General features: G+C 38.6%; 1 protein-coding gene across 13 annotated transcripts in view; it reads left to right on the forward strand.

The window, feature by feature from the left end:
* Mycbp2 (MYC binding protein 2) overlaps positions 1-12101 on the forward strand; it is a 252489-nt gene that overhangs the window by 237218 nt on the left and 3170 nt on the right. For all 13 annotated transcript variants that reach the window (XM_052732538.1, XM_052732541.1, XM_052732539.1 and 10 more), the window contains 8 exons: positions 22-150; positions 500-632; positions 2873-2976; positions 3775-3963; positions 4680-4787; positions 6023-6232; positions 8790-8897; positions 9915-10080. In XM_052732538.1, the coding sequence (XP_052588498.1) occupies positions 22-150; positions 500-632; positions 2873-2976; positions 3775-3963; positions 4680-4787; positions 6023-6232; positions 8790-8897; positions 9915-10080 (1147 nt within the window). The remainder of the gene's footprint in view (positions 1-21; positions 151-499; positions 633-2872; positions 2977-3774; positions 3964-4679; positions 4788-6022; positions 6233-8789; positions 8898-9914; positions 10081-12101) is intronic.

Consider the following 12101-nt stretch of genomic DNA (forward strand, 5'->3'; position numbering starts at 1 on the left):
TGTGAAACTATCTTACTCCAGCCTATGTGTGATAACCATGATGATGGTGAGACTGCAGCTATCATCCTATGCAACATCTGTGGAAACTTATGTACTGACTGTGACAGGTTCCTTCATCTGCACCGACGAACTAAAACTCATCAGAGACAGGTGGGATTTCTGTCTTCACACCCAGATAAGTATCTGGGATGGGAAAAGATTCTGAAGTAATGTAGGAATGAACTAGGGGGAGTGAGTGGGCACTGGAATTTGTGGCCTTATTTGAGCTCTCAGTTGTCTTGTCTATTAACTATAAACTGAGCAAATGCTTAACTTTCCCAAGACTTAGTTGGCACTCTAATTTATAAACCTGGAGCTGTTGTGAAGACTGAAGAGGGCACTGGAGAGGTTTAGAACTTCTTACAGTGCTTTATAAAGCAAGCCATTGTTGAATGATTAGGTTTGTGCTTCTGCTCAGAAACACAAACACCTTTATCCCTTTTCTGTAATGGAACAACAGGTCTTCAAAGAAGAAGAAGAAGCTATAAAGGTTGACCTTCATGAAGGCTGTGGTAGAACAAAACTGTTTTGGTTGATGGCATTAGCAGATTCTAAAACAATGAAGGCAATGGTGGAATTCCGAGAACACACAGGTAAAAGAGAATTAAATGTTGAGTCATAACTTAAAAGGGGGAGGAAGAACCATGTCTACAATTGTATAATAAGTTAGATACTTGATGATGGTATTTAACCACGTATGTTTGGTAGACACGGTCATCTATGTTAGAGAGAGTATCAGACTGTAAGTCAAGAAACCCCATTTGTCACTAACCTGCCATGTAACTGTCTTAACTGTTCCATGGCCTCATGAAGAGACACCGTGGCCAAGACAACTCTTATAAAAGAAAACATTTAATTTGGGGTTTACTTCCAGTTTCAGAGGTTAGTTCATTATCATCATGTGGGGAGCATGTTGGCACAAATGATGCTGGAGAAGTAGCAGAGAGCTTTTCATCCTAATCCTCAAGCAGGCAGGCAGAGAGAAACCAGGCCTGGTGTGGGCTTTTGAAACCTCAAAGCCCACCCCCAGTGACATACTTCCTCCAACAAGGCCACACTCCTCCTAATCCTTCTAACCCTATGGTTCCGCTCCCTGGTGAAGCATTCAAATATGTGAGCCTATGGGGACCATCATATTCAAACCACCACAGGGACTTTGGGCAGTCCATTAACCTCTGTAGAATCATTGTTTTTTGGTTTTTCGCGACAGGGTTTCTCTGTGTAGCTTTGTGCCTTTTCTGGATGTCGCTCTGTAGACCAGGATGGCCTTGAATTCACAAAGAACTGCCTGCCTCTGCCTCCCAAGTGCTGGGACTAAAGTGCGCCACCACCGCCAGGCTAGAATCATTGTCTTATACTACTTAAATCTTTGTAAGTGAACCTCCCACATTAATGAAGAGTGTAAAAGTGAGTGTGCTCCTCTGGATACCATGTCTGTGTCACTAATACCTGTCTTAACTGTAAAGCCCTGTGATTTTGTGACACTTCTTAGAGTCTTATACATTTAGTGCTTCTCAGGGCTTTCTGAATAGTGCTGTTGTAATAATAAAGATGACTAGGCAATGCTTTAAGCAGTACTTTCTATGTGTGTAGTGCATATACATACACAGTTTTGATTCCACTTGTGTTTTTGTTTTTTGTTTTGGTTTGGTTTTGGGTTTTGGTTTTTTTGAGACAGGGTTTCTCTGTGCAACAACCCTGCCTGCCCTAGAATTCTCTCTGTAGACCAGGCTGGCCTCAGACTCACAGAGATCCACCTGCTTTTGCCTCCTGGGTACTGGGATTAAAGACATGCACTACCGCCTGGCTTCATTTCGAATTTTTTTTTTTTTTTTTGGTTTTTCGAGACGGGGTTTCTCTGTGTAGCTTTGCGCCTTTCCTGGAACTCGCTTTGGAGACCAGGCTGGCCTCGAACTCAGAGATCCGCCTGGCTCTGCCTCCCGAGTGCTGGGATTAAAGGCGTGCGCCACCACCGCCCAGCTATTTCGAATTTTTTATAAAATAAAATCTTACATATTACAAGCTTAATGTTACAACAAAACATGAAAATTTGTGGGTTTTAGCCCAGCTGCTGGCCGCCACTTGTCCCACTGACACACATTTCTCTTGTTGGCCTTGGGCATGAATCTGAATAAATTAACTTTGTGAAGGTGCCATTCATGCTACCACATGAGCCTTTTCTCAAAACTGGTTTGTTTTTCTCTCATAATCTGTCAGTTCTCTACATTAATAAATGTCATGTCAAACCATCTTTGATGATATAAATGCTACTTTTCCAAGTATGTTCTGCAGTCATTTCTGGAATCAGTGTGTGCCCATATGTGAAAACAATCAAGGCCTTTGTTTTGAGGAACTCTTACCCTTCTTTAAATATCTCAACATATTTAAATTCTTTTCAAAATTGCAGAGTTTCTTGGATAGATACTTTCTATTTTTCAGGTTTTATAATCTAGTCAGATTTTGTACTGTCATGTAATTTTGTTATATAAAAATACTAAAAAATTCTCTGTATTCTATGTACTTTAATTTTTTTAATTAGAATGTTTATCTAGTATTGTGCATTTTGAGTAAGGGATTGCCAGATCTGCTCAGTCTACTAACTTGCCTAGATATATAGTCTGTTTCTTCTGCTAAAAAGGTATAAACCTATCAAGTTTATTTTGTATTAGATGTATCTTTAGTTTCTTAGCCCTTCGGTGATTATTTGCTTTATATTTAAGGTAGCTTACAGCCTTTAGTAACTGAAAGAAATCCAGTTTTCTATTTCAAATTAGCTGTATTGCAATATAAAAAACATGCCTTCATGGAAGATTTTTCTTCTGCTTGAACCTAGGCAAACCCACCACAAGTAGTTCAGAAGCATGCCGATTCTGTGGGTCCCGGAGTGGAACAGAGTTATCTGCTGTGGGCAGTGTTTGTTCTGATGCAGACTGCCAGGTAGGTAGCTAGTGAGCAGTTAGGCCATCCCAGGAAGGAAGAGCATATGGTCTCACAAAGCATCTTTATGTATTGTAAGTAGGGCTGTAGTTCTGCCTCAGTGCAGTTTTCTTTTGTCACATCCCAAAGGTGACCTTTCGTGTTGCTTACTCATCACCATCCTAAAGTATTTAATTTTGTTCTGGAAACAGTTAAGGTATCTAATCACATGGGGCAGAAGAGACGACTCAGTGGCTAAGAGCACCTGCTACTCCTGCAGAGGACCCAGGCTTGATTCCCAGCACAGGCCTCCATAGGCAAACACACACACAACACACATGCACAGACAGCAGGCACATGCACATACACACATAAGAATTTATTGTTTGTCTGATCAGAGTTCCTTTGCTCATTTATTTTCCTAAAGTAAACTTCTAGTATCTGAGAGTTTTTGGATCCTGAATAAATATGCTCTGGATTGGATGGTATTCAGATTGTGAGAGATAAGTAATTTGTTGTTTGGGTTTTTTAACCCCTGTTTTGGCAAAAGAGACTGGTGATTAGGAGAGTTTTACATCAGAACTTTATACTTCATGCTTATGTATGACTCCAAATCAGCTAAAGTCATAGTTCACTTGTTATTAGTGCCTTTATATGTAATCAAATCCTTTAATTATATTAAAAGAAAAACTCTGTTAATCCTAGTTTATAGTCAAAGCATAGAATAATCATTGTTATTTTGTTCTAATAGGTATTTCTCGTAAAGTAGTACATGCCCTTTTTAATCATTGTAAAACCATTGCAATTCGTCTTCAATAGGAATATGCTAAGATAGCCTGTAGTAAGACACATCCTTGTGGACATCCATGTGGAGGTGTTAAAAACGAAGAACACTGTTTGCCCTGTCTGCACGGCTGTGATAAAAATGCTACCACACTGAAGCAAGATGCTGACGACATGTGCATGATCTGCTTCACTGAAGCCCTCTCTGCAGCACCAGCCATTCAGGTTGCCTCAGCTTTTAGTGTGCCTAGATTTTGACAGGACAACATATAAACATATTTCTTAAATATAAAGATGATTGGAACTTCCTTTAGTTTGCCAAGGAAAATTTCCTGTTAATATATAGTCATTGATATATGTTATTTCATGTTCTGTTTCCATTCTGCAGGTCCACCTATTACTTGGTGATTTTTATGAACCTGTGTATAAAGTGATATGAAGGGGGAAATGATTAGTTTCAAGTAGCTAAGCTCGTCTTAATTTCTGAAATACACAATATGTCATAGTATATGTCCCTAATCTGTATGTAGTGATATATAATTCAGTACATATTAGAGGTTAGCAGTATATTGGCTAAATAAGAGTTTTAATTTTGACAGTTATGTGTATTTTCAATTCTTATAATTGATCTAAGATAATGAATAGTCTCAACAAAATTTTAAGTCATTAAATCAGTGTCTTTCATCTATATGACAGCTAATTAGTTTCACATTTCCCTGACCTAGCCTACTTTATATATGTAGTTCTTATATAAGTGGCATTAATGCATGATTAGAAAAAATTATAAGTTGAAAACCTAGTCAATAGTGTCCCAGGAATAATTTTTAGAAGTCCTAAGATCTCTCGGTACTAAAGTGCCTCCTTCACATAGCTCTCCCACATTGAAGAGTCTCCCGGTTACTTGAGTGCTGTGCTCACATCCTTCTTGTTTCTTCTTTAAGCTGGACTGCAGTCATGTATTCCACTTACAGTGCTGTCGGCGGGTTTTGGAAAACAGATGGCTTGGGCCAAGGATAACATTTGGATTCATATCATGTCCCATTTGCAAGGTGTGGAAGGAACCTGAACCTACTTACCTATGTTTTATTTCTTTTTATCTTTGCTTTTATCTCAGGTAGCTACCAGGATCTCCTAGTGTCCTTTCCTGTTCCTATTTCCTGTCCCCTAGCCTCTGTTAGTTTCTGTCCTCATCCAAATAGAACCTGAAATAGTATAAGATCTCCCTAGAGTAGTTATGGGTTATTAGAGATATACCTCAGTGGTAGACTGTTTTCTTATCATTTAGACCTCCGTGGGAGGGAACACAGTTATTGTCACCAAATTGTCAAGTAAAAGCTGCCTAAATTGAATTAAACATATGATACATGACAGGAGAAGTGTTATTTTAAGCATCGTTGTGTATTAGTGGTGAATGCATCACTGTTTAGACCTACTGAGAGTTATGTCATATGACATGGCTATGAGTGACTAACAGAGAAAGGACCCTCTGGTGCTTGCAGGGCCTGAGATCTGCTATAAAAAAAACAAAAAACAATGAACTATTGATATTTAGTACCTTTAGAACAGATGCTTTTAGAACTAGTTAAAATAAGAACATTTCTCTGGCATTACAACACATTTCTATAAAGCAGTAAGTGAAGTAGGGAATTGCATAGGCAACCTAATAATGATTAATAAAACACCTTTGTTAAAGAATGTAACAGTGTCTTCTCCATGTATCTTGTTTTGTTAAATACAAGCTGTTGTAATGGACTTAGTATGAAAAAACTTACCATAATCATTGCTTAGTTAGACTAGGGAATATTAAAAAAATCACAGTATTTCGTTCTCCCTTCTCAAGGGGCCACGGAACAGCCATGTTTAGGAGTCTGGAAAAGGCAGAGGAGATAGTACAGAGAGTCTAGTCATCTCTAACCTGACACTCTACCTTCTCTAAGGAGCCAGCTTGCACTCACAGCCCACACATGAGGTCATGTGTCATATCGTGGCAGCAAGATAACCTTTGTTCCCAGAACAGCTAAGACAGAGGGAGATAGATTTCAGTCAGGAAATACAAAGCAAAAAAAATGGCAATTTTTATGCAGAGTCCTGATTCTCTCATTTTCCTTGCTCTTGGCAAAAAAGTTTTTAAGGACTTTTCAGAATTATTTTTAATTAGTGCTGTATAGACACTGTGTTTCTAACTAGTTATCTCCTGGTACAGTGGTTGACACTTGGGTGCACACTAAATGTTTGTTGAACTACTCCATAAATGCTTCTGTTAAAAATACTATTTGTATTTCAGAACAAAATTAATCACACAGTATTAAAAGACCTGCTTGATCCAATAAAAGAGCTCTATGAAGACGTCAGAAGAAAAGCCTTAATGAGATTGGAATATGAAGGTCTACATAAGAGTGAAGCAATCACAACTCCTGGTGTCAGGTTTTATAATGATCCAGCTGGCTATGCCATGAATAGATATGCATATTATGTTTGCTACAAATGCAGAAAGGTATGCTATAAAGTAGCCTAAAGAGTTAAGCACTGGAGACTGCCCAAATAATTAAGTTAAATTGTATAGTGACATCTAATTATTTTTCAAACTTAAGCTAGAAATTAGAAATGAGAAAACTTGATGCAGTGTTTCAAATTCAAGTGATTTACATAACTGGGAAGAGGGGAATACTTTTTACCCAAACAAACTTTTTCTAAAGTTTGCAGTATTTCCATACAAAGGATACTTCCCATCGTGATGAGTCCCCTGCTGCCTGGTACAACTGGTTCTAATGCCAATCTGTGGATCTCTCTTGTTTTAGCCGCTCTCCTACTTACTAGACTGTACCTCCTTCTTTTGGGTGACCTCTGAAACATTCGTGACTTTTCCTACCCCTTACACCATTAGGACCTTCCCAATTCTTTGAGGCTTATTTACCAGACAGTTGAATGTCTCACAGATACTTGAATGATGGCATCTGATATAGTACACGTCAACCTTCACTTCCCCAGTGCAAAGTCCTCTGATTCTGCCTGCAGATTTCTGAGTCTCTGTTTTCAGTTATATCTTGAGCAACTCTGTCTTCTTTTGTAACTCTAGTGTCTTCCTGAGCTTTTCTGTGGTATCCCTAAACTCCATTCCTTCCCTTATAGTGCTTGCTGTTAGTAGGTTAGTATTTCTAAATCTCAGATCTATCTGGGTCATTCTTCTTTTCTAATCTTGTAGCACTATCTACCTCTACATTCTCACCTCCAATAAGAACAATATATTGAACAATATACATTTCCCCAAATTCAGCCATGATTGCTCCATCACTGATGGCCCCTATGGTAGTACACAGTTCACTTCTCTTTCTAGAATGTTCTTCTCTACCCCTGCTGCACATTTGATTTCCACTGTAGCTGTATACACACATGTGCTCCATATGACTCTACTTCAGGATTCAGCTCCAGTTTCTCCTCCTCTGTAATGTGCTCACACTTCCCAGCATCATCTCTGCCTACAATTTCATTGTCTTGCATACATCCATTCTAACACTTAACGTACATTATTTTTGTTGGTTTACTTGTCTCTCTGCCCCATTTTTAAGCTCTGTAAAGACAAAAGAATATATTGTTTCCATTTCTCTATATCCAGTACTTGATGCTTAGTCAATGCTATGAATACTAGATTAATTAGAGAATGAATGAATAAGTGAAGGAACGATACACAGTCCTGCAGTATGATAAAGAAAATAAAAATAATAAATGGAAGGCTAAATAAATGATAGACAGGCACATGAATATACACATATATACACAAGGAAAAACTAAGGGTATATATTTGTAAAGGCAGTATTGTTACAAATAATAAAATATCATTTATTTATGTGTGATTACTGTGCATACATCATAAATGAATATTGTGCTGCCATTGGGGTAACAGTCATGTGTTTGAGAAGTCAAGCCGAGTAGAAGATGTGGAAAACTGAAGCAGCTGGACTACACAAATTGGCCTGGGAGAAATGACATACTGGTAGAGCCAAATTTAGCTGACAAATGACCATCTGTAAACTCTGCATCAATGGAGCCTGTCTTCTGACCTGTTTTTCTAGGACAGAGAATAGATTTATATTGACTCATCTTATTTATTCTCAGTTTTTGATACAGACATGATGGACATGTAAATTGTCCCAATTTCTTGGCCTCATTTGTTTTGTGCCCTAAACAAGTAAAAATAAATTGGCCATCAGGATAATTTTATTCATTCTGGAGTTCATATTGGATATTATTGAATTCTGAATATAGTATAGGTTATAAGTATGAACAGTATTCTGAATAGAATTTATTAAGTTTCTGTTCATTTCAAAAATTATATGATCAGAAAATGCTTCAGTTGACTACATTTGCTTCTTACTAAGCTTAGGATTTTAATTCTGTCCTAATTTATGTCAGGCACCCTTTCTTATGTATTATTGTGACTTAGGAATTGATAAGCATGTTTTAAGCACTAGAAAGGAATATGTTGTTTAAGATTTAAAAATGAGAAAAACTCCCAACTTTGCCCTGAAAAAGCATCATTTGTATTTACTTGATACATTTTTCCTCATACTTGTTTGGAATATTGTATGTTCTCTCATTATTTTCCTTTAAGAGCACAATTTTCAGACTCCCTCCTTCTGAAAGTGTGTCTGCATTCCAAAATTAGAATAATAGATTTATTAATAAATTAGAACTAATAAATTTATTATTACAATGAATTTATTGTAAGCCAGACATGGTGACCCACGCCTTTAATTCCAGCACTTGAGAGGCAGAGACAGGCAAATAACTGCATTTCAGGCCAGCCTGTTCTGCAGAGCAAGTTCTAGGACAGCCAGGGCTACACAGAGAAAGCCTGTCTCAAAAAAACAAAAGAAAAGAATAAATGAATGACTAGCTTTCTTCTTGACCCTGATTCTCCCTGCAGTCATCAGTATAGACATGTTTACCTGGCATTGTGAGGGAGTGGCTAACAGACAAGTCTTGATCTGGAGTTTACTGCAGCCACATTGTTTCCCGTGCACTAGCTTCATGTGAACATGGTTTCTCCGTAGGCGTATTTTGGCGGTGAAGCTCGCTGTGATGCTGAAGCCGGACAAGGAGATGATTATGACCCCAGAGAGCTCATCTGCGGTGCCTGTTCCGATGTGTCCAGGGCTCAGGTAGGGAGAACATTTTATTAGACACTATCAAAGAGTCAGAGTTGGGCCTGGGGAGATGGCTTAGCAGTTAAGAGCATTTGCTGCTGCTCTTCCAGAGGACCCAAGTTTTATTCCTAGCACCTTCATCAGGCAGCTCACAACCTTCCTTAACTCCAGCTCTGAGGGATCAGCAACCTCTACCTCCAAGGGCACCTGTACTCCTACTCACAAACACATATGCCGGCACACACACCTACACAGAATAAAAATAGTAAAAATAAACCTTTTCTTAGTCAAAAATCTATTTTTAAAATAAGACCAATTATCCGTGACCCACACCACCCCTGCAGGTGGTGTATTCTGATATGTATCAGGATCGTACATGATTTTCCAAATTTGTTCATGTATGTTATTTCTTTTCAATATTTTCATTCTATAGTCGTGGGTAGAGGGAGAGGTTTGGTTTTTCAAGACAGAGTTTCTCTGTGTAACAGCCCTGACTCTCTTGGAACTCACTCTGTAGACCAGGCTGGCCTCGAACTCACAGAGATTTGCCTACCTCTGCCTCCCAAGTGCTAGGATTAAAGGCATGCACCACTGCCTGGCGTGATACTATATTTAAACAAGGAAAAAAATTGTTTCATTTCATAAACCTGCACTCAAACTTTTAAACTCTCCCATCTTTAATGAAACTTTCATAGTATACCTATGAGAGTGGTAGATAGTAAAATATATTGTGTAACTTGCTAGGTGAATAAAACATTCATAAGGAAATAAGTTTGCTCATTAGATAGATTGTGTGGAAGATTAAACTTGAACTTGAGGCTTTGGTCAGATCTTTTGGGCCACACATTTACTCATTAATTTTTTTAACCTATGCCATTGTTTTTTCAGTCAGCTTTCAGAGCTACATATGCTCTCAAAATATTGACTAATAAGCTATGCACTTATTAAGTCTACTATACATGTATTCAGCTATTGTAAGTATAGTTGAAATACCTCACTATAATCTTGTGTTTCTCTCATCTTTTGTTGTAGATGTGTCCAAAACATGGAACAGACTTTTTGGAATACAAGTGTCGCTACTGCTGTTCAGTGGCTGTCTTCTTCTGTTTCGGAACAACACACTTTTGTAATGCTTGTCATGATGATTTTCAAAGAATGACTAGCATTCCTAAGGAAGAACTCCCACACTGTCCTGCGGGTATGTTTTCAATATTTTCAGCTCACACTCATGATCTATATAGTATTGGGATTTAAACTTTCTAATGGTGGCTTTCTGAATGTGATAAAATGCTGAGGTCATGTGAAGGATGAAGCATTTCCTGAGGAACAAGAGCAATATCTACTGGGAGTTAGAAAAGTCTGCTGCCAGAGAAGGAAAAACAAGCTGTGTGAAGTTTAATGTCTTAACTTCATGGCAGAACCACGTGAAAGGATTGTTTTCATTGATTTTGGGGGTGGAGGGAATTTACTGTGATGCCTTTCATATACTAGCAAATGCCATTGAATACAGTCTTGTAGTTTGTATTTGGGAACAAGGTCTCAGTCAGTTTCCCAGGCTAGCCTAAACTCACTCCGTAGCCCAAGCCAGGCCCCACATCTGCAGTCCTCCTGCCCTAGCCTCCTGACTGGTTGGGGTTACAGGCCTGGCCACCAGGCCCAGTTTGTGATGTTTTGGGGGTTGTTTTTTTGCACACACACCCCAGGGCGGGGAAGGGGTGCAGGGGCGGTGTTTTGGGCTTTTTGTTTGTTTATTTGTTTCCTTAAGGAGTTTTCTATAAGGTAGACAGATGATGTCGAATACCTGGAGAGTGGCAGCACAGTAAGTACCAGAAAGCTAGGGAAATTAAAGAGTCCACCAAGAATACAGAAGAAATGGCTGTCCATGGAGATCAGGCTAAGGAAAAAAGAACACAAAACCCAAGAGTCTGAAAAAAAAAAATTGTAGGATGTCCGAAACCTCATGGTCACAGGGAAGAGAATACCAGGCTTGAGAGTTAGGGGTAGAGAGAGGTAAACACGAAGGAGAGGAGAATTTTATGTGAGCTGTGTCTGCAGTTAGTATAGATACAAGTACATAGTGACAGTATATAGTTTTGTTCCAGCTTGAAAGCACACCTCCTACCTTCGGCCTGTACAAATGGTAGGGCCCCTAGAAATCAGTGCAGTGGCTTTCCCTCTCATCCTCACCACCCTGCAGTCCTAACTAGGATACACTTAGGGAGAACAAACAGGCAAACAGGCAAACATCCAGGGCTCCTTACAACACTTAGGTAATAGTAAAAGCTGGTAAATAACAGTAGGGTCCAACAAGGGAGTAGGCTGATGATACCAAACATTGCCAGTTACCATCTAAAAATAGGATTTAAAACTAGGAGGTGGAGACAAAGGATGAGCCTCTTTATGCTGATCTGCTTAGATCTAAGACATAGCATAGGTGAGAAAAGCAAAGCACAGATCAGTGTTGGCACTGTGCTACGTTTGGGAAGAAAGGGAAAAGGGGGATATAGACTCATTTATATGTGCATAAGTAAATATTGCAAAATAGACAAGAAACAAGAAAACTTTAATTGATTAACTATTGAGGAGAACTGGGGTAAAATTGTAGAGATGGGAAAGTAAATAGGTGATTATAATTAAAAACAATCATTTAACATTTTGACTTTTAAGTCATATTAAATATATTGCCATTTGTTTGTGTGAAATAAAAATTGTTTTACTGACCCCCATAAAAACCCCTTCTAATTGATAGCAGACTTGGAAAGAAGTAAATTGAAAATTATATGAGAGACCAGAGTATTTAGGATGACTGTCAGTAAATGAAGATGAGAGCCTGATAATGAGGAAGACAATTGAGCTAACGTCAGCAAATGGAGTGAAGAGCAGGGAATATCAGAGTATCTTAGTTGTGAAGGAAAGTGGAGTATTCAGTAGAAGTTGTAGGTCAAAGTCTGGAAATAAACAGGAGCCAGGAGAAAGTCCTTTATGCTTCCTGGCCTTAGGTCATGGGAGGAGCCTAGGCAACAACCAGTTTGAGTTGAGAAAATTTGAAGGCAAGCATAATCATCTGGAAAAATCCAAATTTTACAAATGATGGAAATTGTATTTTCTTAAAACAAAAATGCTAAAAGTGATGTTTGCAAAGAAAGAAGTATTCCAAAGGACATAGTGGTGGGGTAGTAGCTGAGATGAGAGGTCAAGCCAGGGCAGGGCTTCCATGTG

This window comes from Peromyscus californicus, unplaced genomic scaffold, assembly GCF_007827085.1.
Source record: "Peromyscus californicus insignis strain IS unplaced genomic scaffold, ASM782708v3 Scaffold_12__1_contigs__length_115047231, whole genome shotgun sequence".
Classification (NCBI taxonomy): Eukaryota; Metazoa; Chordata; class Mammalia; order Rodentia; family Cricetidae; genus Peromyscus; species Peromyscus californicus.